Here is a 27,267-nt window from a genome sequence, read left to right on the forward strand (position 1 = left end):
TGAAGGAGACCCATGCTGGAGCAGTTTGTGAAGAACTGTAGCCTGTGGGAAGGACTCACACTGGAGAAGTCATGGAGGACTGTCTCCTGTGGGAGGGAACCCCACATTGGAGCAGGGGAAGCGTGTGTGGAGTCCTCCCCCTGAGGAGGAAGAACCAGCAGAAACAGCAGTGTGATGAACTGATCGCAACCCCCATTCCCTGTCCCCCTGTGCCACTTGGAGGGAGGAGGGAGAGAAATTTGGAACAAAGTTAAGCCTGGGAAAGAAGGGAGGGGTGGGGGGAAGGTGTTTTAAGATGTGGTTTTATTTCTCGTTACTTCTCTCTAAGCTGATTGGTAATACATTACTTTTTTTTTTTTTTTTTTCCTCCTCCCCAAGTCAAGTCTCTTTTGCCCATGAAGGTAAATGCTGAGTGATCTCCCTGGCCTTATCTTGACCTATGAGCCTGTTGTTATGGGTTTTTTTCCCCTGTCCAGCTGAGGAGGGGAAGTGATAGAGCAGCTGTGGTGGGCACCTGGCATCCAGCCAGGGTTAACCCACCACAACAGTATGTCTTCATTCTGGCAGAGACAGACATCAGCACTGGCATTGATTGAGCACAACCATTTATATCCTACTGCCTGAAAGAACACGGGTTTAGTTAGTGTACAGATGTTTAGGGTAAGATATGTAGAGAGAGCAAACCACTTCAAACATCATCTAGTGATTAAAAACTCATCCAAAGTAGTAGTTAGAACTAATAAATCTCATCAGGAGTTGCTTAATTCTATTTCTGCTGGTGACAGCATGCCATTGTTTGTTTGCGTCCTTTAACTTCCAGGGACTTAAGCAGAATTTAAGTTGGAGCATGTATTAAGGGGTCTGCCCTCCAGTCCATGTGGATTCCTGAGTCAGGGACTAATGTCCATTTGTTTGTATTGCTGCAAAGGTCAGCAACTGTTTCAGATTTTAGGAAGCAATAACATTAGCAGTGGCAGGGAAAATACTAGTTGCTGATTTGTCCGTGTTTGTGCATTTTTTTTTAAATATGCCATTTCCTTGCTCTTTCTCGTGCTCTGAATGCCATTGTGGTTGTTACAGCTGGAACTACCTGTCCTTTTTTTCATAAGGGTTTTAAAGCCTTTTCACCTCTGGGAAGATCATCTGGGGAATGAGTAGTTTTCCTTTGTTCAAACAACTGGTATTTAGCAAGAACTTCCTGCTGGCATTCATCCCTGAGTTAATCTGGTTAGAATTAGAGCTGGTTGAGAGTTTTTGACACTGGTTTTCATGGGAAAATGCTGATTTGTCAAAACTGAAACAATTTGTGGAAATGTACCAATTTCCATTAAACTTTCATCAGGAAACCTTTTTTCTCCCTAGTCCACGGTGAAATTTCTGATCTAGAAAGACAGAGAGAGAAAGAGAAATAATAATTAATCAATAATTAGAATAATCCTGATTGAGGATGGAAGAAAGGCAGGATCAAGTGCCAGGATCAGGTCTGACTCGTAGAATGCACATTTGAATCTGGAGCTCCCCCTATCTGCTCTCCCCAGGATATTGGAGGGCTGTCACTCTCCCGTTCATGCAGGCACAAACACCCCCACACCCACCACTTCAAATAATTTTGGTTTCACTCTGATTGTGAGTATGAAAATGTATGAAATGTTACAGCACTTTGTGGGGCAGGAAAAACATTTTCCTGACAGTGCTTTTTAGGTTGACCTGTAGCCATGCATTCGTTTTCTCCTTGGGTTTGTTGGGTGGGAATGGTGGTGCTCTGAATGACTAGTGTCTTCTAGTCTTTGTTTCATATCATAATAACAAGCTGTATTCAGAAATTTCTGTCATGCAAAGGAACCACAATTTTTATTACTAACAGTCCTGATAGTCTGATTCCAGGATTCCAGTTCTCCACTCACCCAGAGTAGTATTTTGGCAAAAATTTGTCTGAAATGAGTAGATTTCAGGAACAGATAGAGGAGTCTGCATCCTTCAGTTTACAACTGAGCAGACACATCACTACAATGACACTGAGGGTTAACGTTGTGCCTTTGAAATGATAATCTGTAACCAGAGGTATTAGAAAGCATGTCTTCTATTTCCTACATACCTTCTGTTTGTACCTAAGGACTTCGGTCCGCACCCTCAAAAAAGCTGTTGCCGTGCTCTGTAAGTAGACAACTGAGATTTTAAAGTAAAAAAGAAAGACTTATCAAGCAACCAAAGCCCTAAGCTCAGCCAGTGATTTGAAAGTCGCACCACATTCTTTCTTGCTTGTTTATAGTCACCAGTAATACAAGTTTTGAAAGATAGCCTTTGCCCTCTGCAATTGATCGGTTCCTTCAAAACATTGCGTTGGTATACATGTGGGCTTCATTTAATGCAGCATTTCAACTCAGTTAAAAAAACCGGTCTATGCAGAAGACATTAGAAAATCTATCTTGTGTTCCCAAGGTCGTGGTGACTTTGTCAGGGCTTAGAGACTTCCTTCTGTTAGAAAAGCAAGTGAATTTGAACAGTACATGCTCAGAGAGCAGTGAGGTTTCACAGTCTTACTCCTTGCAGCAACATTTTCCAAGTAAAGACCCAAGTGTGGTTCTTATGTGCCTGGGGCACTTTAATGGGCCTCTTTAAAAACTAGCATTGTGCAAGTGGAACACATGCAGGGCCAGATTGTCAGCTGGCATAAATCAGCTTTACTCTGTTGCAGGCAAGGAACCTGCCCTGATTTATACCAGCTGAGAATCTGGCCACAGAATAAATAATAGGCAACTGTATGTTATGAGGCTGTAATTCCCTCGAGGGGGCTTTTGTGATATCAGTCTTACGGGAGCCAGAGTGATCTGGTTCTCTTTCTTGGAGCAAGAGAGTAATTTGACTGCAGTATTTTGAAGTCCTCAGAACATTAGGAAGGAGAGGTTTCAGGCAGTTGAGGGAAAGAAGATGCTTCCAAACTTCTTGTAATGTATCATTGAGGATTTTTGCCCAGGAAGAATCATGGGAGGATAATTCAGGAGGATGGAGATGAATAGATTTGGGTTAAGAGTCCCCAAAAAAGAGAAATGTGTAAGAGGGATGATTTCTCATCAAGACCAGGCCTTTGCTTTGAAAGCATCCTTATACATTTCCCAGGCTGTATGAAAACTGAAGCTTAGTCATCACTGATAGTGCTGGTGTAATTAATAAGGAAGCAAAATGAAGAGTGGGAAATGAGGACTAAGGGGCAAACTCCTCATCAGAATGTGGATGTGGTTTTTAATTTTGTTTAACATTTCACCCAAAAGAGTCATTAAGTGAGCTGATACTCATTCTATTGACTTAGCAAGAAAAGGGAGTTCTCCAGGAGTTAAGCTGTAGTTCTCCTGGGTCTAAATATTTTAGATGTGAGATGCAGGTGAGGCACCTCTCTCAGGTTTTAATCCTGCTGTGGATTCTGTGGCCCAGAATGGGAGTAAGTGCATCATGCGTATACGTCACCTGTTGGCATGGTTAAGTGACGCCTGGGGCTTTTGGATGGTAATGTGATAATTTTGTAGATTGCATCTCACTAACTAATATAAGCACATTTTTAATGTTGCTGTACAAGAGAGTGAACTTTGAAACAGACCACAGACGATTACTAATGGATTATCACTTCTGGTTATTTTCGGGGAAGGAAGCAGAAGCAGCTGTCCAGGATTCTTGTGTGTCTTGAGGTGCTGATCTGATCTGATCCTTGAGGTCTAATTAGTGGCTCAGATACTATTGACAACTCGCTATATAAAGCTGCAGAACAGCGATGGCTTTGATAGCACAGCTTAGGGAACAGTTTAAGAAAGGTGCTCAAAGGGAGCTGAAATTTCTTACCATTTTGACTGCTTCCCCCCGTTTTTAGTGTTACCTGGCTGTCCTGACCAACTTCCATATGCTTTGGGAGCTCTGTGGCTGGAGCAAATCTGAAGTCACAGTTACATCCGGACTTGGCATACTTTGTGCACTTAGAGTGCTCCGGGACAGTAGTGTATATGAATAACTTCTGTCCTTTAAAGTGAATTCTTGGGGAAATATGCTAGATGCAACTACACTTTTTTCCCTTCCCAGTTTTTTTTGTCAACTGTCTAGTCCCTTAAAATATTCCTTCATTAGACAGTTGGTATCCACAGTGCAGTTTCAGGCCGCTACTAAAGGCATGTCTGTAGCTACACGTTAGTTTATTTTACTTCAACTCAGTGTAAAGCTGTTAATTAACATGGAGTAGCACTTCTCTGTTATCCCGAGCAAGACATTACATAGGCTACTTTTTTTTTTACCTTTTATGCTAAAATGGGCTGCGTTATAAAAATATACACAATTAAGGATGTATCTTTTTCATTATGTTATCAATAGTGATAAGATGAAAAGTCAGTAAAATCACATGCCAGAGTCAGCATCTGACCAGCACTGAGTTGTTTCGGGAGTTCATTTGATAGTTGGTCGCTTCCTGCTCTCAGGATGTTCCCCCCTTCAGCTCCATAGCTGTCTGAAGTTTTCCTGTGACATGACTGGATAGTGACTTCAGGGTGTCTCATTCTTGAGAAACTCATAGAAAGAATGCAGGAATGAAGAAGTAAATCTTTGTGTGTTTCACTAATAGGAAGAATTTAATGAGGTTTTGAACAGCACAAATTTGTCAAGGAAACCATGAAGATTTCGAGAGAAGAGCTGTCATATGCAGGTGGTGGTTGATCCTTTATTTCCTTTGGCTGGTTCTGCCTGCAAGCATGCAGCAATTACCCTTCTCATTTGTCTCCTGCATACAAGGAGATCTATGATTCTGCAGTGACTGTGCTGTGGCCATTAGCCAGCTGCCCTGCTGGGTACCTTCTACCTCCCCACAGTTCCCATTACCAATTTTTACGGTTGCATTGCCTCCTTTTTGTACAATGGTTAGAGCCTTTGTCCAGAAACTGGGAGGCCCATGGTCACGTCACTCCTCAGCCTGAGAGTATCTGAACTCCATCAGTGATGGGCTCTGAGAGGAAAGATCCTTGCTGGCTGAGGCTGGGCAGGGCTTTAGAGGAGGCACTCTGCAGAGCAAGGGTTGACGTGTGTGCGGGTGGTCCCCCGAAGCATGTCAGAGGAGAAGAAAGCCTGTTCCCTGATGGATTTATTCATTATTCCAGCCCCTGCAGGGTGACTGATACTCTCTCCAGGGAGTTCAGAGCTCAACAAAGAGAGACTTTACATACAGAATCTTTTTTCCCTTTTTAAACTGAAAACAACCGTTTCTCATCCTCCTGAAAAGATCAAAGAGGACCATGTAATAGTCATGACTTCGTAAGGCTCTTTATTGAAGCTTTCACAAAGTAACTAGGTCAGCGATACGTGCTTCTGGGCTATTGAATTTCCCTTCTTCCCCTTAAGTCTGTTCTTCCATTTCCTCACCCAACTTTACCACAAGGGAATGCCTTAAGTCAGAAATCTGGGTAGCTGATCTTGTTATTGCATTTGTAGTATTCTCATCTGGTATGCACAGTGCCAGGCCATCAGGCTTGCAAAGCTGGCATAGCCCAAGTTTGCGTATAAACAGCAATACCACATCGTCTGGTTCTAACTAAAGCCATATCTGCTCTCTGTTTGCCTCTGGATAATAGAAATAGGAAGACATTCAGTGGGAAGAGATTGGTGAACTCTTCTGAAAAAGGGAATACAACCAAAAAGTATTTCTTCATCTTTTTCTTTCTCCAGCAACTCCTTTCTTACACACTCTTTACTTCTCACATTTTATTCTTTTGCCTTGAAGTTCCTGCCTAGCTGGGGGCTTTGCTGTTCCCACTCTTCCCTGAGGCCACACTGGTACCATGAAGCAAGAAGCAGCCCAGAGCTTCCCTTATGTACATGTCCCCTGCCTTTAATGTGTATAAAGGAAGAGGAAAATGTGATTCAAATTAAATCGCCAAAATCCAGGAACATGGGATTCAGAGAGAGGACTCAGGCGTATCCCATGTAGATTTTGAGTTGCTAAAAAAATAGGCACTTGACCCTGAAAGGAAGATTTCAAAGTATCTGCATTAGGCATGAGAGCACCTCCTATATATGTTGGATGGGATTAGGGACTTGATCTTTTACATGGGAGGAGGCGGCGGCAAGACTTGTTGGTGACTTATAACTGAGAACAGCTTTTGCATCTTGACCCATGGTTAAAGCAATGAGCTAGGAAGTGAGAGTCCTGAGCTCAGTCTCTTAGTCTCTGGAGACCCAAACCCAGACCTCCAGCTTCCCACGATTTCATTCATTGTAGTTTTGATGCCTCCCTTAAACTTCAGTGCAGTTATTTGTATCAGAATTTCCATAGTTTCAACTAATTCTGCTTAACATGGGGCAAAAAATTAATGCATTGATGTGTTCATTACAGTTTCTATAGACAATTATAGAACTTGTGGGAAATGAACAGAGATTAGATTGTTTCAACACTGGTCTATTGTGATTGGGAAATTGAGGTTCAAAGAGAGTCATAATGGCTGTTATTTGTCTATTTTGTATAGTTAAAGACTTCAGAGCATCTAGAAATTGTCAGCCTCAAGTGCCCTGCCATATTCAGTAAGATATAATTAGCACTTTTTTCTCCCTTGTTTTTCTCAGGTTAAGAGGCTGTGTGCTAGGAGCTGCCAGGGAATGGTGAGGCTCAAGGAAACTTTGGCCTAACTCCTCCCTCAGTTGTCTATGTGCATATTATTTACAGTTTAGCCAACTTGCCCTTCCCCTAACTTGGCTTTTTTGTTCTGGTGACTTGTAGTATGATTGTCAGGCATGTACCTACTGGTGGTTTGAAGTCAGAAGCATAGTGGCCTTCTCATGAGTGAAGGTGGGTAGCAAACGCTAGAAGCAAACCACTAATTATTTGAAGTATCTTACCCTTGAAAGTTAATGACAAGGTACATTTGCCACTACCGTAACCACATACGTAGAAATAGAAAGCACTGAGACCTGTTTTTACAAGCTGTTGCTTAGCATGAGTAGTTAAGACTGCCCGTACAATCATCACTCTCCCATTTAAAAGGTGGATTTTGTTTTAAGTTTCCATTTTGTGCTTTTGAAAGGGACGTGCAGATAGCTTTGAGCAGAGCAGTAATTTCCACTCGGTTGTCCTTAGGCCTGCAGTAGCTTAGAAAGGAGGTGGTACTGTTTGTTTAGGGAACCATACTGCCTTTTTAGCATTTTCAGATAAGAATTTAATGTTAATGATTGCCTGTTGCCCTTTGAAAATGATGGACTGTTGTGGTTCTGAACATATGAAGAACAAAATAATTAGGAATAGTACCTACAGCTGCTGTTCCCTGGCTGGATACAGATTTGGTCAGATATGCAGACAGTTTGCCATGCCTTAGTAAGACACCACATGTCACAAACACCAGTAACTGGAAATATTTGCCTCAAGGCAAATGTAAGATAGTGCAACCTAGCTAAATCTGCCCTGCCAGAATGCTAAACTGTGTGTAGGAGAGCTCATGTGAAAGTTTACCACAGTTAGTTGATGAAGAATAAGGTGTTAAGCTGTGCTAACTTGATATTTTAGACTCTGCAGGGGATGAGATTATGAAAGGTGAACAAGCATCTATTCCAACAAATGAAAACTGTAGGTGAACTAAATCACTCCAGAAACAAGGTGTGCATTTTTAACAAACAGGGTAATTTCATTATTTGAGCCCTACCAAGGGATGTGATGGACTTCCCAATCCGAATCTCTAAATCAAGACAAGGTTTTGCTTGTTAAACGTACTCAGAAAAGTTAGGGCTTTGCAAAACTAGCTGAGTGGAATGATTTCACTTGCAGAATGCCAGACCAGGAGTATCATCCCAGCTCCTCCTGGCATAGAGGTCCTGTAACCTATGAATCTGTGATGCAGCAGGTTACCACCACCAGGCTGGTATCACTCATGTCCTTCTTAGAATTAGGACTAGCATCTCCAGAAGTAGCAAACGGTTAAGCTACTCTGCTAACTAACCTTGTGAAAGGGTATTTCAAACATGCATGAGTTACAAAATCTTGCATCCAAGGAATTAAAAAAAAAGTCTCTATTCCTGTGGAGCGTTTACCTCTGGTATAACCTAAACTATTACTGCATCTGGAAACCTTGCAATGGTTGTGTTTTGTGAGAACACTTTTTAAAATGTACTGTGTTCTACATGAGTGCAGTGTTTGTGAAAAATGCCAAAGTGACAGCTTTAGAGAATGAGCTGCCCCTGTCACTGAACAGTTACACCAGAAACCATAACAAAGCATGCAACTGGCTCCTGATGTTTAAAGGGATGCTGAGTGGTTCAGCTACTATGGCCATGTTATGCACAGCCTCTTCAATGAGAGTTGTTGAAATAGTATTTTCTTGATATAATTATTAATCCACCTGGCATTTGATTAAAATGATCAAAGCCTTTCACAGAAGCCCTTAGACATCCTGCAGACTTACTTGTTTCTACACTTGAGTAAGTGCCCTCCAGATCAAGGATGATGATGTGCTATGACCAATATCCAGAAACATTCAGTGACTCTAAACTGCTAAACATCAGCTAGTATAATTTGACATAGCAGCACTCAGAAATCGCAGATTAGCATCTGCTGAAGATCTTATCCTATTAAATTTAACTAATACATGTGACAGCAAAAAATCTTCTGTCCTGTGATAGCAGGATGAGGAATGTTATGCTGTTGCCAGAAATAAACTGCACCATTTAGAAGTTCATGAAGTGTCATCATAGCTTGCTTTTCGTAGTTCTCAGCTGTTAGAAAAAACTGTTGAAGTAATTGGATAAAACTAGAGATATTCAGATGAAAATTAAGAGGCAAGGTGTGCTTTTGAGATGGTTGCTCTTCTGTTTCTGCTGTATCTTTTCCCAGCTTTCTCACAGAAACAATTCCTTCAGTAGAAATAATTGTTTTGTAGACACTTAATAAATTTCTTCTTTGCAATGTTTCTTCTAAACAAGCTTGTAAGTGTATAAATTGTCTTGGAGTGGTTGTGAAAGATTATGGTCTTGAGAATTATTTAAGATGTAGCTTGAGGACTGAAATAGTGGGTTTACAGAAACAACGACTGTATCTACAGCAACTGGGAGGGGAAAAACCTAGAAATCCAAATCTGTGTGTACATTTCAGGTCTACAATTTTATTCTGCCTCATCATAAACGAAGTGTAAGAGCCTGCAGTCTCTCTCACATTTTCAGGCAGGTAGGCTAAACATTTTAGACTGGCAAGTTCCTTCCCACTGAGCTGCGCCTAATGTAGGGATGTCCTCATCTTACACTGTAGTGCTAACCCTGCTGGGGGCTGGCTGCAAGTAATGAATAATGTATTGTTGTATGAAGTGAGAATTTTTGTACTCTTGCATGCAGATTTTTTAGTGTCTGGGGCTAATTCTTTTAATCTGGGGATTTACCTACTGGACAATGCATGTATGCAGAAGAGACTGTCCTTAAAATACTCAGTTTTATAGTACAGTGAATGAATTCTTCACATGTGATTTAGAAGTAACGGCAAAGACAAGGACCTTTCATTGAACTTTCAAAGGATGTATTTAAGGATGAAACACCTATTTCAGAATGGGCAGGTTCCACCCATGGCTTTTGTTTTCCTTTCAGCCCAGTAAAATTTTAGCCTCAAATAGAAATGAAGGACCTGATTACTCTTTCCCTTATTTCAGCAGGATGGTATTGCCAGCTAGTGATTCATAGTCTCAAAGATAACGGGGGGGAGTCACTTGCAAATGCATTAAAAGGAACAGGTAATACCTGGGGAATATGTCAGCAAATTTACCTTTGGCAGATAAAGGAGATGTTGCTTTGTTAGTAGAGATACTTCTTTACCAAGAAGTCTGGTAACTAACAGCATGCCACAACGGTAGGATTTCTGCAACAGAAATCATCAAAAGAAAGTTTTCCTAAGGTTGAATGTTATTAGAAGTATGTATTTTTATGCATATGCCCTTTTTTCAATACTCAGTGTATAATTCCCATTAACAGTTGTGGTAGTTAGATGCATCTATCAAGAAAACATATCCCCAGGGTATTAAATTCTGTTATTCTGCTTCTTTGCATGTAACTTGACAGAGACAAATATAACGATCCAAGCTACTGAATTTGAGAAGGATGTGAATTTTTCCTCAAATCCATTCAAAGTGATTTTACTCCCAAGGGATTACGTTTGAGTCTAACTTTCCTCTGATTTACTATTTTAGCCGAGCTGATGGATTATGAAAGAGAGTAATTTCTTTTTCATAGTGTTTTCCTGAATCTGTCATTCAAAACTTGCTGTGTGGGGACAGAACCGTTCATAAACATTATTTTCCTGGAGGAAAATGGCTTCTCACAGTAAAAAGGAACTCTGAACAGAGCTTCCGCGTAAACATGTTTGCCCATCAGTGACTGACAGAGAAGCCTCTGTGTGTGCTAAGGATGTGGACTTGTTAAATGAGGCTTCTTATTTGGAAACAGTTTTTCAAATAGACTAGGAAGGATGGGTTATATTCAGGTCTAGAGAAAGAAATTGCATAGAATTCAGTTTTACCAGAATCTGTAGGTTATATTGTAAACTAGTACCAGAGTAGGAGCATCCTTTGGTCAGGGGATGTGCCTTAACTTGAATTCCAGATCTCTCAAATATTCCTCGAGTTCAGAGGTCTTCAAAAAGCTAAGCAAAATGAGGTCTTTTATGCTCCTTACATTAGTAACTTGTCTTTTTATATTAAGTTTAAACCAAAATCCTGAAGTCTTAAATTGTGACTCCAAAGTTTGCACCCTAAACACATCCTTGTTTTTGTTTCATTTCCTTGTTTGTTTGTTTATGACTGGAAGGGAGGGATAGTGGCAGTGAATGCACTTTAAAAAAATCTTGTTAATACCCTCCTTTTATCTGGAAAACCAAATATTTATAAATCCCTCTGAATCATGTAACTGTGTAACGATTGCAAGTTTGAAATCAGTTATCTGGTTAATCCATTTAAATGCATATTTTGAATGGGCAGCTGTGAGTCTTTGTGTGCACACAGCTTCTCACCATACTTACTGGTGTGTTATAAAATACCGTGGAAATTCTGATTTAGTTCAGTAGCAACCTGCATACACACGTATAGTTTCCTGTTGTACGATATAGAGACTCTCGCCATACAGAGCCCATCCTTGAGTCAAGTGGGCTTAAGAGCTGTGGCTGAAGGCAGTTTGCTTGGTCACTTCCAATCCTGGCTGTATAAGTTGCTGAGATCATGCTTAAAGAATGTGTGGGTCCTGGTCAGAGGCACAAAACATCCCCTAACTCATGACTTGAACATGCTCCAGCAGTTGACCTAAAAGGTGCCCTTGTGAAGGGCCAGTGCAGAAGTGCAATATAGAGTTGTGTGTGCAAAAAGATAGAGGAACTTTAGTTTCAATTCCTCTACCTAGATAAAAATAAAACACTGAACAGCAGGACTGCAATTTATGTACTCCAAACCATGCCATTGTACCTAAAATCTTTTTATGTCTTACTTCTGCTATTTGTGCCCCTTGTGCTTCACAATTATGAAGTATTTCCTACTTGTGAATGTGACACTTAAACCGGTATTTGAACAGATGTAGCCCATTCCAATTACTGTGTTACATTTTGGGACTGCTTTTGATTATCTCTTTTTTAAAAAAAAATTCCAAATCCATTATTTAGGTTTGTCTTTGTTTGACTAAAGTTTTGTTCCTTGGTCCACAGGATCTTGCTTCCAGCTTACAGAAAAGGAAGTGTAATCAGAATCAGGCCCTTTGAGATCAGAGATGAGAATTACAATTCAGCAAAAGTTTCAGAGCAAAAGGTGAAACTCAGGCAATACTTTTGTCTGGATTTACAGAGCATTTTCCCAGACTAGTGGTAGTTTCAGGTAAAAGTTCATCAGACTTTCCCCCTGAAACAAAACAGAATCGGGGTGACTGGCTGAATTTTATTTTTGTGTTCACATTACAGATCTTCAGTGAAATCAGATGTTTCACTTCAGACAGAGGATATCTGTGCTTCACAGTACTATCTGTCCCTTTTATATAATCCTCTCTCTTGAAAAAAAGTGTATTCTAAAAACAAGACTGCTGTGACTCTTTCAGCATCCTGTGAAGAGAAGACATCTGCTAGGTCTGTGTACTGATGAGGAAACAAGTCACAGAGAGTAATACCTGTCTCCTCAGGTGTCTCCCGTAAGTGTTAACTGACTTGAGACACCTAAAGCACTTTTTCTACACTTCAGAGTCAAAATAACCTCCCATCTGCTTTCATAGTGGATTTAAATAGCTACAGGCCCATCCTGAGGAGCCTCTGCAAATATTTCTGGGGAGAAATACCAGTCCTTGGAGTGCTCCCCAAAGTGTCATAACCCATATGGATGAGTCCTAGACAAGTTCCAACTGCCTTTGCTGTGACAATGCCTGGCAGAAGAGAGTTAACTGCAGAGCCCTTGTTTCCTCTCCTGGAACAGCTGTGACATCTGTCTGGGGGCAAGTAGCATTTGAAAGCAGACTTCCCTCAGGTTGGAGACAGCAGCAGACAGCAGGTCCCCCATGTCCCTGTCACAGTGGGCAGCCTGGTCTTGCCCCAGATGTAACTGCAGCTATAGGTCCACAGAGACTTTTGTCTACCCTCAGCAGAGCTGCTGCTGTTGAAATATGCGTTTTTGCGTTACCCTAGCCGTGGGTTCCCACTCCTCATATCACATTCTTTATTGTGTTTGTGTAGTCAGATAGTTGTCTAGACTGGAGAACTGTTCTGGGTCAAACTGGCCTTTTGGAGGGGGAGGGAGGTGTGGTAAGGTGCTGTCTGATTCCTCTGTGAGAGAGGAGTAAGTGCAGTGAGGGATGTGAACAAATAACCAGAGCAGCGGAGCAGGACTGCTGTTTTTTGCAAACTGAAATTGTTTGTGCAGACGCTTTTTTGTACAGCCTCGCTAGAGAGAAATGGAAAAGGGAAGATCTTTTGTGTTCACAGTGCTTAAGAAACAAGTTAGTCATTTTTCTTAAAATGGTCTGAGGACTTCTACATGAGGCAGACAATTGTTGTTCTCAAAATATATGTTTCCTTGCATCAAAAAGGAGCAAGTTTAAACTTAAGATGTCAGAAAAGGTGTGTGAGTGTGAAGGAGGCTCTGCAGTGGCATCCCCAAAGGAGGGATCAGCTGAGGGGTATGGAAAGCTGCGTGTGGCAGGAGCCTTTCAAAAGGGAAGATGTGTATGGCCTTATGACTCCCAAAACCTGTCAGGAAAGTCTGTCCGTAGTTTTAAGGGGACATTACTAAAGCAAATAAAATGAAAAATAGAAGCATGAAATGGTAAATACAGGAGTGATACTTTTTCTGATTTGCTAAGCAACCTAGCTGTATCAAAGGGAACCTGGGGGAGTCAGACAAAGTTTGAATTTCCTGTTTTGTGTGATTTGTCACAGTCTTAATATCTGTACTTCATTTTCGCTACTTTAAAAAGCAAGCAAAAATCTCCCCCCAAACTAACATGTTTCATGACCTTTCCTGGAGGTTTTTGTCTGAGACCAGAGAGGATTTGCAAGTGCCTGCCAGTCTCCTGAGTGAACGGACAGTATTAATAAACATCTGTGTGTTTGTGTTAACTCTTCATAAGGCACAGCAGCTGCTTTCAGTATTACTTACACAGTCTCCTAGAGTCCAATGGACATACATTTAGCAAGAGTTTAACTGTAGCAAGAGTTAACTTTTGCTTAGCAAGAGTTAACTGTAGTTTCAGCACAATTTCAGATTTGGCTTTTTGCCACCTGAGTTGCTGCATGCTGCCAGCATAAAGATCAGTCTTTACATCATTACCATTTTGCATTGGGAAGAGATGATTTTCTGCTGTCTTATCTAGCCTTCCTTATTCCTGCTGAAAATGCTGCAGGTAGATAGTCAAGTAACATGAAAGCTTTTTTCCACTTACAGAATTCATACCTCTTGAGTTTATGATTGATTTAAAAGTAATGGAGTAAACCACAACAACTTTGTGTATGATAATTCTCAATTCTGACACTGACTAGACTTGTTCCTAATATAACCTATACTGAGGTAAATCAGCTTTAAAAGGATTTGAAGATCTACATGCAAAGCTGTAAAACCTCCACCCCTTTAAATTAATCGGTTAAGCTTATGTGGTGATGTGTATATGCCAGGACAGCACTTAGTTACTTCAAGCCGTTCCGAAAGTTAAGCAAAACAAGGCCATATACTAAATATAAGTAAAGCCCTGTAGGAGTGTCATTTGTGTGTGTTTGGCCAAGCAAGTATGTTACTATTTTTGATTCCTGTGTGGCTTTGGTTATGCGGTGGCCTGTGGGAGCTGAGGGCAGGGCTCCATCTGCACAGCGTGCTGTGTGGCTGCCTGCTCTGGTGTGCTGGCTTATCGCTGTGACAACAGTTGTCTGTGTAAGGGAGAAATAGGAACTGTACCCATCTGCCCACCTACTGTGTCCACTACAGGTACCACAAGTGTAATTCCCCATAGGAAGGACAACAGAGTTTGGCAATACAGTGTAGCAGGAAGCTCATAATGCTTTCGAAGTCGGCCTCATAGATCCTAATGTGTTCTGCTGCCCAGAAGACGCAGTCACTTGCCCTGCAACATAGACTTCAAAACTTCTCTGTTTCTTCCTACCTGTAGCCTGTCCAGTGAGGATGCTGTTAAAAAAGCAGACAAGATTCGTCTTTGTGTTAAGCAGATATCACAAGACAGACACTTAGGACTGCTAGTAAGTAATAAAGGGATGCCTTTAGGTAAGCAGCACTGATACCTTAAGAATATAATTAATTTTTTTGTGATCTCATGGATCTTTCAGTTTGTATGTGGTACTGGGCATATTCAGCAGCCTTGCAGATAAACTGAGGAGCCAGGATGTGTCTCTATGGAATACTTCACAGATAATAGAGATAGCTTGGCCATAATGTTATTAGAAAATGTCCTAAAGTACTGTTGCACCTGTACTGGGTGGACTCCTGAATTTTGATGTTGGAAAGAGTGAGTTTAATAACTAGGCCCTTGAAAATAGGGTTGAATGACTCTTTAAGATGGACATTCCTCATTTCTCTTGTAGTAAGAAAGGTAAAGGGAAGAAATATAAACTCAACTTTTGGAGGGAATATGTGTCTCTTTCAGGGCAAATGATTCACCTTCCTCAATGCCATTATGAAGAATGAAGAGCCCTGTCATATTTTGAAGTAGGTTGGTGGTGGTGGTGTGACTGTTGAGGGAGTAGAGAAGAGCATGTTTCTATAAACAGGCTTTTTTAACTAGCTGAAGGGAGAGGTATGGTGGGTTCAGAAACTTCATTCAGCCTACTTAGAAGATTCAATTGCATGGTTTTGTTCTGGTGAGGCTCTGTAGCTGAGAGTGAAGGCACATTTGTGTTTTTCTGAGTCAGAATTGTTCCTAATTGTGTATGTTTTAAATATTGGGAGGTTTGCCACAGAGGCTCTTCTGTCATGAAAAAAAATCTTTGCTTCCTTCTATATCACAGAAATAACTGTATAATGCTTGAATGACTGCTGTCTGTTTTCAGAGCATGTAAGTTGGAAAAATAATATTTGTACAAAGCTGAAGTGTTTATACTCTTTCAGCTCTGTTTCAAATGAAGTAATGGCAGCTTTCACTGAGTGGGCAAGAATACAAGAGGAGGTGAAGTTGCACGATATCCTTCTTAATGGACAGGTCAGAATTAGCTATGCAAATGTCAGTTCTGAAGCAGGAATCATGCTTGTTCCAACAAAGCCGGAAAGCTGTTTTTCCTAATCTTGTGAACCAGATGAGCATTGATGTAATAGATACTCGCTGTATATCTAAAATCACAGGAGTTAACCACCAAAGACAGCTTCCAGTAAATTCCAAACTTAATGCATTATGCAGTAACAACCTAGACCCTGTAGTCATAGTTGAATAAATTGATCTTCGTGTTATATCACATACGGTTCTCCAGTGCTGTGTGCTGTTTACCAGCTGTGTTAGGGAGGCTGCCGGTTAAAGTCAGGAGAAGATGAAACATCCCTTTGCGTACCCTATGGGAAGCTATCATTTAGATTTTTTTTCAGCCTTTTTGCCTGGAGACAGTATTCTTTTGTTCCGCCTACCATGGAGTGCTAAACAGTGGCCAGAAAATGTGGAAGAGAGCAGCAAGTTAAAAATCTACAGGTAAAAATCCATCTCATTATTTGAAGCATCACAATAATGTTCTTTTTATTCCCTCTTTTCAGAACGTGTTCACACTTCCATTTTAAGTGCTGAGCTGGAGTCTCCTCACACCTGCACTAATGTCAGTCAGGAGTCACAGCAGCAAGCTCTGTTTTTGGGCATGTTTGAGGCAGTTCACTGCCATGCCCTGTACCAGTGAGAGGAGCCCAGCCCATGATTAAAACTGTCAATGCTAGCTCATTTTGGAAGTAGTGGATAAAAATAGTGTTATTTTAATGCTTTAAATCAAGAATGATTTTTCTCTTCAAGATCTCCAGCTTAGTGTGCTGTTCCCTCCCTTATATTCTCTGGTCATGTCCCTTCCCCCAGCTCCTGCCAGATTTGATTCTGTTTCTGTGTCAGTGCCCGCAGCAATCCCTAAAGCAACATTTTGCCAGTTCCACTTGCTATTAAGAGCCAGGCACTTCCACTGCAGAGGCAAGTTAAATGACGTTTCCTAACTCCTGCTCCTTTTCCTTTTGTCTTCTCCTCTGCACTTACCTTCCCCGACTCCTTGCTTGCTGGTAGGTGGGAAACAGCCGTTTCCCACATCTCAGTGCAGTCCATAAGTGGCCTTCCCACTGTGAACCAGTTCTTCTGCTTTGGCCTTCCTTCAGCTGGGAATGGCCGTACTACTTCTGCCTAGGTCTAGCTTGTCAGAATAGCTTGTCTAGTCTGCCCTCTTCTTTCCTAGCAGACTTCTCAGTCACGGCTGAAGAGCAGGTCATAGCCCACACAAACAGCTCAAAGGCTGTGGGCCCCTCTGGACTGTTCTTTCCCCCCATCACGTGGAGGCTGCTTTGTCGTAGGATGGGTTGCAGGGCTGTGAGTGTGTCTCATTGGATTAACAGTTGTGTTGGTGCCATCTGATAGGCGTGACTTGCATTTTTTTCATATGATTGGCAAGAGCCATTACGTGATAGGGAGAAGCCGTGACATGCATCTCCTCCAGGTACTTGACGAAGAAGTGTTTTTTGGTCTTTATCCTTTACCCAAGGAATTTATTTTGGTCTCTAACTTTTGTAGAGCCCGATGAGGTTTGATCAGGCATGAAAGCAACACAAATGTCCCAACCAATTTACAAACAAAAGTGCAATCGGTACACTTAAAGGCGTATCTTTAAGTACTAAGGCAGCTGTTGTGCTAGGCCAGAAGGCTGAGGATCAAAAGGAAACCTAAGAGGTGAAACACCTTTCAAGGGGAAAAAAGGGAAGTAAGTTGCTAGGGGCAAACCAGGGTGACGTCAGTGATCTGTAACTATATACGATACAGATCAAGGCAGAGAGATTCTGCAAAAGAATGTCTAGGAATGTGCTTTTCTGGAGTCCTGCCACAAGAACAGTTAAATAGCTGGTGAGCTAAACATTTATGGAACCTCTTTTCCTCTGACATATTTTAGTTGTACGTAAGTGATAACTCATATTTGGCTTTACAGAGGCTGGTTCAGCACTGTTGATAATAATTTGTTGTTAGTCTTAATGGAAACCATCACAAAAGTCCTGTGCCCATGGTAATCCTACCAAGGTAAATCATAGTTGAGATAAAGGACTGCAGCCTAAAGCAGAGTCCAAGGCAGTATGAACTACGTGAGTTTGTACTCGCCTAGTGAGTATGGGAGTATGTATCACAGAGTGATACTCCATTTCAACTCATGATGGCATTAAGCTCAGAATTGGCAGCTGTAACTGAAAAATTAAAAATACATATTCCATAGGGTTACCGCTGCAGGTGTTGTCATGGGAGTTACTAGGTGATCTGCAGTGTTGCCAACTCGTGTGATTTTATGATGAGTCGTATGATAGCTGAAATTTTTCTTGAAGATCAAGCTCTTGGACTCTAGTGATTTATTTTCTTTTTATCTTTTGAGAATTAGACAGTAATTCCAACCCTCCTGCTTATGGCCAAAATTTCAAAACATGACTCAAATGCACTCTAATAGTCCAGGCAGCAATGGCAAATAAAGGAGAACCTAGCAGTTGTTTCTTCATTGGGTTTTGGGGTTTTTTCCTTCCTTTATTTCCATTATCTGTCTGTCTAGTCTTGTGATTTTTGTAACTCATGATTTTTGAATCTTTGGGGTTGATTATGGTTCTATCTGTTCTTCCTTGTGGTACTGCATTAAACTATAATTAAGAATAACCATCAGGATATATCCAGGTCTTAAAAGCAAAACTCGGATCATGCATTTTCCTTGACTCCTTCCCTCCTGCAATTAATTCATCAATATTTTTAAGGCAAAGAATGTGTTTTTGCATCATCACCTCTTCACTTTCATGATACTGGCAGTGTTGCCATCACTGTCAAGGTTCTGCTGAGGTTATAGATTGTGTGCTGGGGGTGGTAGGCAAAATAGAAAAAATGCTGTGTTTAGTACAGTTCCTGGCAAAACCTTTCTGTTGGATGAGAAGGTAATACAGCTCGGATGTTCTTCATAGCTGCTACTGTGCTTTCCAGCCACTGAGATATGATGTCATGGAGCTGTGCTCTTTGGGAGAACAAGGACAATCTTCTTCAAGGCTTTCTGATAAAGGCATCCCCCTCCTTGCAAATTTCTATGATGTAGTGAAGTGAAGTCTAATTCAAGTCTGTCCCGTCAGGTGGAATTATTTCACAGCAGCTGAGTAGTTGAGTTCCCACCCCAACATCTCCCTCAGCAATTTTTTTTTTTGAAGGATGGGACCTGTCTGCTCAGCAATGCTATATGTGTACATGTGCTAGAGGCACTGGATGAGAGAAGAGAAATGCAGTAACAGTATTTTACAAGATAGGACTAAGAGGATTTCACTGCTGTTTCTGAAATGCATCCTAAGACTTTTAAATAAAATTTTCCAGTGTAGATATTCCCAAAAAGACAGCATGTTGGTTTGGACTTAATTAAACGTTATTGGCTTTTCAGAGTTCTGTAATGATAATAAAAAATAAGAGGAAGTTAAACTGTAGCCTGAGGCCTCAGTGGAAGTTACACATCTACAAACAACAGACACAAAGCAAACAACATGAAGACAGTTAATAGACTTTGGGTGAGGCATACTGTTTATAAGGTCCTGAGAAATCAGAAGAAAGACCTGAGCTGTAGAGTAAAAGCGTTATCCTGCAAGCCTAGCTCCACTAGAATCCATGGAGTTGGTATTTCTTATGTGGCTGCTCTGGTGTCTCTTCCGTAATATCCAGCCCACATGTTGGCTTGCATGTTCCATGAATTTTAACCATGGTGACTGATCGATGCTGAACTGATTGGATGAAAGCTTCAAAGCCAAGAAGCCACAGTCTTTTATTCGGAGCCCTCTCTGTGGACAAGAAAGCAAGGAAAGCTAGAATTAGGCTTCCTGTAGAAGTCAAAATAAGAAAACTAACATTAGAACGTAGGTGGCAAAACTCAAATTTTAGGACACAAGCACACATTTTAGGATGGCTCCTTCAGATGTGCAAATCTGTGTTTTCTCTGTTGACTTTCCTATTATATCCACTTTTTTTTTTCATGCAAAATGAAAGGTTGCTTCTGTGCACACTGTTCAAGTGACTTTGATTGTCTGAATGGGAGAAAACCTTGAGGAGTTGGCTCACGGGGTATGAAGTGTGCAGCAGGATAGTCAAGCATTTTAGAGATTCAAATGACTACAAGAAGAGGTGCAGTCTTACTGGTTGCGAACCACTCATTGCTTGTGGGCCCCTCAGGGAATGAGTGAATACGCTTCCCTAGGGAAGAATCCTACCAACTTGTCATTCTCCAGGCAGGATTTTGTTGATTAGAGATATGTCTGAGTTCATGTGACTTGGAAGGAGACCAATCTTTCCTGGATTTCTCAGTCCTCAGAGCCTAGTAGCAGGCTGTGATCAGAAGAGAGTGATGTTGAGGTTCACATCTGACTCCAAATTTCATCTCAGGCTCTTTGCAGAGGTTGATTTCAGCATCAGCCTGATGGAGGAAAACTCAAACTTGGCTTTAGTTTGGAACTAGATGGGTTATCGCAGTGGGCAAGGCCGAGCTGTGTTAATGAACAGCACACCAACACCTGCTAGAGCAATGTCGCAGTATTAGGGAAGGTAAACTGCAGCCTCACTTTAAATCAGATGCTGAAGCATGGAAGAAAGTTTGACCACCTGGGCAGTTTATCCAGCACCTTGAACTGCCAGAGGCATAGAGAGGCACTGCCCAATCAACCTCTATTAGAAGAGTTTTGTGGGGAAAATTCAACTGTAGTCAGTTCTGGAAGTCCTAAAACCCCATTAGCTTTTGCCGTTAATTTAACCTGTTGAGAAATTAGCTGGCCCTAACTACCCAGCCTTTTGCTAGTAATTGAATTAAGGCCTACCACTGTAACGTAGAAACTTAAGGTTTGTGACCTTACAGTTGATTGCTGCTTTCCAGATAGGTTTTGGTATTTTTTTCAATCAAGTTGCTTGGTTTGGAGATCCCTCCTTGGAAAAGGTCCAAACATATTTTCACCCATTTGTTCCAGTGGGTGAGCCTTGGCAGAACCTGGCGTGGCTGGGAACAGCACAGCCCTGCCTCTCAATGAACATAATGTGCTTGAACCAGTTTACCTAAGGACCCACCTTCATGTGGCTTTTGCCTCCAGTGCTGTGGGCACTAGAAAGGACTATCGTGTCTGTGGCAGAGGCATCCATTACGACACAGCTGCCAAGTAAAACATGGAGCCATGTGAGCTCAGAGCTGAAAGCGGTGTAGATGCAGCTGAATTCTTTGCAGTTTGAGCAGCAGATGTCTTTCCCTTGTGCTCAGTTGTGAGCCTCTTGGCACCGTGCCACAGGTTTCCTGTGTGAACTTGGGTGAGTCACTTCATCACTCCGTTCATATTTGTCTGTATTCTTCATCCAGGCTTTTAGGACCATAGATTGTTTCTTACTGGGTGGAGGGACAGTACCTCATTATGAGGTTGCTTTGATCATTACTGGAACCTAGATAAATCAAGACAGTTTCTCTTCAACATGTGGTAAATAAGAGGTACCATCCAGAAGAGAGAATCAATTTGCAAAATGATCATAGAATCATAGAATGGTTTGGGTTAGAAGGAACCTCAAAGATCACCTAGTTCCAGCCCCTCTGCCATGGACAGGGACACCTCCCACTAGACCAGGTTGCTCCAAGCCCCATCCAGCCTGGCCTTGAACACTGCCAGGGAGGGGGCAGCCACAGCTTCTCTGGGCAACCTGTGCCAGTGTCTCACCACCCTCACAGTGAAGAATTTCTTCCTCATATCTAATCTAAATCTCCCCTCTTTCAGTTTGAAACAGTTATCCCTCACCCTATCACTACTGTCCCTGACCAAGAGTCCCTCCCCACCTTTCCTGCAGGCCCCCTTTAAGTACTGGAAGGCCGCTATAAGGTCTCCCCGGAGCCTTCTCTTCTCTAGCCTGAACATTAACACATATTATATAGAACATTAGATTCAAGACCTTTTGAGTTCCTACCACACCTACTTCAATGAGGCTTCTGCATGGCTTGTTGGAGTTGTTGCAACACAAATAATTAAGAACAGAAATGTTTACCTGGGGCTTAAAATTCAGCCAGCCCATAACATACTGGCAGCATTCTCCACTCGAGTAAGCGCTCCCAGTGAGCTCATTGTAACCCTCCCCTCTGTGTAGGAGCTTCTTCTATACCATGAAAATCAATGGGACTTTTGCCACTGATTGCAATGGCAGTACCAGAGCATACTAGGGATGAAAAGAATATGTGATTTTGATGAAGAGGGAAGTCTTTTCTCTCAGTCACTCACAATGGCTCAGAAACCCGTTGAAAGTGTTAGCAAGAGGCCTTTTTATTTCCATCTGGAAAAAGCATGTATATTTAATTCCTGTACTAAAATATTCTAATGATAGTAAATAGTGAAATTCTAGAAGGAAAAAATTGATTTCTCAGCTAATGGAGGAGAGAGGGGGAAATTACGAATCCCTAGTTGCCTATTATCGGTTGACTAGCAACATTTGGCCACAGAGAGCAATATGTGCACAGTTTTAACATGCGGGTGGCTACAAGAGAAGGGCTGTACTATATGAAGCCCAGTAGCTCCTTAAAGTGGTTCAACCTACTTTTCCAAAGATTATTACAGAGTGAGTCAACCTGAAACTATTGTAGGTAGTCTGCTCCACTTCAGATAGTCGCATATTCATTTTAGCTTTAGAAAAAAAGTTTATGTTGGCATTTTCTGTTCCTTGTAGTCACGCTGGCTTTTCAAAATAGTTTTTGAACTAAAAATATGTTTCCTGAAATTCATACACTGGGACAAAAAAATATCTCTTCCTTACTTCTACCACACTGAAGCAGATGGTGAGTACTAAGACTCGGAACAAGTAAGCAAGTAATTCTTCGGTGCCTGGGTGCAGAAATGTAGCTGTTGGGTCAAAGTAGACTTCTACAAGACAGAGTGTCATTGCGAGTTGTTTAAGATCAAGAAGTCCCCTTGAGTTAGTCCAGGAAGACTCCAGCAGGGGATTCATGAGCTGCATGGATGTACTGTTGCATTTCCAGCTACAGTGTCACCCGCAACCTCTGGCAGACCATCTACCTGACGCTGAAAACCAGTTCTGGTGCTGTGTTTTGCTATGTGAACAGTAATCACATTAGGGATAACACTTAGATTATGCCTCAGGTTAGTAAAGACAAACTTGTAAAACTCCTCATGATCCATCTCATAATGATGTCACCCTTCTAACATGCATTCCCACTATGGTATCCACAGTTACTTTGGCACACAGACCGTGATGCAATATATTGTACATGAGGGGCAGATATGCTACCTGTGAATAATGCAAATGGGTGACTGCAGAGTAGTTACTTCAGTGCAAACTGGACTCAGAATAAGCTTGATTCTGCAAATTACAAAACAACTTTTGCTCCCTCTGAAGTCACTAGGAGTTGGTTTCACTTTTCAAGTTCACTTTGATTAATCTGGTCTTGACACTGTGGCACTTGTCCTGTTGTAAAGAAAATTGGTAACTGAAAGATCAAATATTTTCTAATTTAAGGTGGGGGGGAATGTTTGCTACTGCTGCAAAACTTATCTTCATAATGAGCAATAATGCAATCTGATAATCTACCATTATTGTGTTTCCTTCTCTTTTTCCTTAAGCTGAAATTATGTCACCTGTAGACAGAAGTAAGGAAAATGGCTTGCAAATGCCGAAGCTATGCAAATTTTGTGACATTAAAGTAACAACCTGCACAAACCAACACCAATGCAAGAGCAACTGCAACATCACCTCTATCTGTGAGAAGAATACTGAAGTCTGTGTCGCTATATGGTAAGTTATTTCTTCATACAGGTGGGGAGGAGAGCACACCCTCCTTCATCATTACTTAGTATTTTCCTCAATTTCTCTGATATTTCAGAATGTCCCTGCTATCTCACCAGGCTTTGCTCTCTGGCTACCAACTCGTATCTGTGCTCAGCATACTGATTGTTGCTTGAGGTTAACAACAATTCTGATATGAAATGTTCTGGGGATTTTTTTCTTCTAAAGCAGTTCTGTTCCAGTTTACACTGTTATTAGAAGAGAGGTATGTTTTTGCTCAAACCATTAAGCTGCATCCACACAGAGGACTTGGAGTAGAAACAGATTTGAGAGTCAGGGAGGATTGTGGTGGCATTTGCTGAAGACAGGCAATTCACTCTCAGGTTTCAAAGTGAGCTAGATTGTGTAGGTCTATCACAGGAGGCTTATTTACCATGTATAGGTAGAAATACTTTCTTCTAATGGTAAAAAAAAAAAAAAATTGTGTTGTAGTGACTGTGATGTAGGTGTGGTGCTTTTTATATAGCAAATGTCTAGGTTCAAAGAAATCAAGAGTATATGAAAATGAGTTGTAAGACTTTTTTACGATTTGTTGACTCTCAGCTTGTATTCCAGTCTAAAAACTGGGGTTTTGCCCTTCCAGAAATGGTAAGCCAATCCTACCAAAAAAAACCAGAAACACTCTTAATGAGTTCATAAGTGGACAAAAGGAACGGAACTGAGTATTTGCAACATAGCTGCTGATTTAGGCACGTAATTAGAACGACATAATTAATTCATTTATTGAAGGATTAGTTGTGTCCATTGACTTGAAAAGCTGTTCAGCATACTTGGAAGTAGACACTTGAAGTGCAGGATCAGCCCAGTGTGCTGTTCCATATTTGTCCTTTAGTAAGTGGTCAGTATCTGTTATTGCCATACAAAGTGCGTGTAGTGCAATTTAAGATACATTCTGGATTTTTTTATACCAATTTATCCAAAAGGCAAATGAGTTGAGAACTGTATTTAAGGTACTCTTTGCCTTTGAGTCTTGTGTCAATGAAATGAAATCTGTGGATTAGGACAAAACACAGGAATATGGTCCAGATTATCAACTGTGAATATTTCCCTGACAGCAAGGCAGCTCTAGCTTGCACCAGTTCTATGGTTAGTATTGTGGGTTTGTTTTTTTTTTTTTAAATTATAAGGATAGCTCCTTCAGAGCAGAAACTGTGCTGATTGTAGGCTTCACAAGCAAAACAAAAAGGCTAACTCAGTAGGAATTCCTCAGATTTTGAGGAAATAATTCAGTTTTTTATCATAATTTCCCATAGATTTTTACTGTCTACACAGTAACCACAAAAACCAAAAGTATGTTCTGAAGTTCACAGCAGTTCATTGAGCATTAGCTTAATAATTCTGGGTGAGATTTTCAAAGGCACTCATTGGAGCTTAGTGGTAATATGATACTGGAATAGCTGTGCAATTGTACAAATGCCCCAATGTGAGGACCCCAGACACAGCCAAATTTACCTCATTCAGGAAAGCTGGAGAACAGCATCTGATACTCTTTAAAATCCATTTGAGTTCTCAAAAGAGGCAAATTTTGGGCAGGTGCAGTCCTGTCTGCACCCTTTGTAAAATATTCCTTCTTTGATTTCAATTTTCTCCTTTTCATTCTTAGGAGGCAGAATGACGAAAATGTGACATTAGAAACAATATGCCATGATCCCCAGAAAACACTGTATGGTCACATGTTGGATGACTCCAGCTCAGAGCAGTGTTTGATGAGGGAAAAGAAGGAAGATGGGGGATTGATGTTCATGTGTTCCTGCACAGGTGAAGAATGCAATGATATACTCATTTTTCCATCAGGTAGGTTTAATAATTTACCCTGCACTTCTAGACTATACCTTGCAAGTAATATTAACTATGTCATACCAATGGACTTTGGAATCGCATTTTGTGGAGGAAAACTTCTAGTGGCAGGAGCTATTTTGGTCTCTTCTGACTCTTGCAGAATCTCAACCTTTCTTTTCTGTGTTCAAATGAAATTTCTTCCTCCCATGCTGTCCTCCTTTTGAGGTAAGTCTGATACTCAGCTCAAAACATTGCACTTAAAAGTTGATGAAAAGAAAGGTGAAAGCAAGATGTTTAGAGTTGTTCTGTTGCCACACCAAAATGCAACATATGCTAATTACATTATGCCGTGTTTAAGGTGTTGCCCCTTCTAAAAGGCTGTATTGCCATAATATGACATCTGTATATACAGATACTACTGAGTAATGTGATAGGATGTGAATTTAAAGTCAGCTTCTGTGTGTTGTAACTGACCATCTGCACTTGTTTTGTGGTGGGTGTGAAGTAGCTAGAAGGTTCCTTCACTGATGGGTATGCTATCTTATGCTTACTATGGCACAAGGATGTGTATGTGAGTTCAGTTAAACCAGTGAAATCCGAGTATAGACCAAATCACAAGTGCATAACCTGTCCCCATTCTACTTCATGTATGCCTATATTGACTGCAAATACAGTACAGGCAGTGCAGGTGTGTACGGTGCTGGTGGACCTCATGCAGCACACACAGATGTGCATGTGCATGCACATGCCTCACTTTATTTTCTCCTACCGGCTGGATCCCACAATGGTTCTTTTACTGAGACAAAGTCAAGTCTCTTACAGGCAATTGTGAGGCCTCCTGTGGAGAACTTTGTGTTCACACAGTTCCAAATCAGTATGGCACACAGAATGCATCCTTATCACCTCTAAGTTCCTCAGAAAAGGATGTAATCGAATCCTTGTTATCTGAGATAATAAAGGGTTGGGTCATTGTTTCCTCTCCTGGCAAACATGGTGCGTGACTGCACTGAGGCAGACAATACATGAGAGGCTACTAGCTCTTGCTTCCCAGTCCTCCAAGAAGGCTAACAAGTTTAGGTTGCAAAACACACCAGATTAGCCAAGAGCAAGCTAGAAGGTCTTTGCTTCCCTTTGCCCAGGCTATCCATATCTGGTGCTGCCTCCTCCCCTCTTCCTCATCCCTTCCCCAAGCTTGATTTGAAACCAGACAACGTGACTACTGATCCATGGTTGTATGAACAACCCTTACTTGGGTTGGCTTAAGGGAGTTGGGGTAAATTGATATTGATGTGATCACAGGTGGTAGACCCAGGACCTAATTCTAACAGATTGCCTTGATTTTGTTGAAGAAAATGTGTTCCCAGTGAAAAGGTCTTACTCTGTTAGCTGTCTGGAGTTCCTATACAAAGCGAACCGCACCCTTGTGGATTTTGGCTAATTTGTTATACATTAGTCATGTTATAGCTGTTTCTCCTGGAGCTGAGTAGCTGAATACAATGGCTCCGACAAATGTGTATCTTCTGTGTGCACATTTATGAAAATTGTTCTATAAATTCAACACCAAGTGCCTTCATTCCTATCAACTCTGCAGCCTCCCTCACACTTCCAGAGCAGCCTAGAAGGAGCTGTAGTATAAATTAAAACCCAGTCTTTTTTACCCTAATTCCTTTCACTCTTCAGAGTGGAGCTTTTCCTTCTAGGACATGCTGTAAGCACTCTAGGTGACTCGTGAAAACTGTGCCCTGCATTCACATGTGCTAAGTGAATAACTCCAGATAAAAATTGAAGTAGTGTAAAACTTCAATTTGTAACTTTTCCAGTTCATTCACAAACACAAGCATTAACTCCAGTTGAGAGGGGGGGAGAATTGAGGCTTTGTCATTCCTTTTTTTATTGTTGTGGATTAGTGTTTCTTTTAAATGAAAACAGGCCCTTTGGGTTGCTTGCCTGGTTAGCCATGGCAGGAAGACAAACGATTTTTACAGTATCAGACATGCGGTTTCCTGT

General features: G+C 41.3%; 1 protein-coding gene across 1 annotated transcript in view; it reads left to right on the forward strand.

Annotated features, from left to right (window-relative positions):
• Positions 1-27,267, forward strand: part of TGFBR2 (transforming growth factor beta receptor 2) — a 60,144-nt gene that overhangs the window by 5,536 nt on the left and 27,341 nt on the right. Inside the window, exons 2-3 of the mRNA XM_086468015.1 lie at positions 23,259-23,430; positions 25,085-25,275. Coding sequence (XP_086324141.1) covers positions 23,259-23,430; positions 25,085-25,275 — 363 coding nt within the window. The remainder of the gene's footprint in view (positions 1-23,258; positions 23,431-25,084; positions 25,276-27,267) is intronic.

This window comes from Leptosomus discolor, chromosome 7 (assembly GCF_034619465.1).
Source record: "Leptosomus discolor isolate bLepDis1 chromosome 7, bLepDis1.hap2, whole genome shotgun sequence".
In the NCBI taxonomy this organism is placed as follows: domain Eukaryota; kingdom Metazoa; phylum Chordata; class Aves; order Leptosomiformes; family Leptosomidae; genus Leptosomus; species Leptosomus discolor.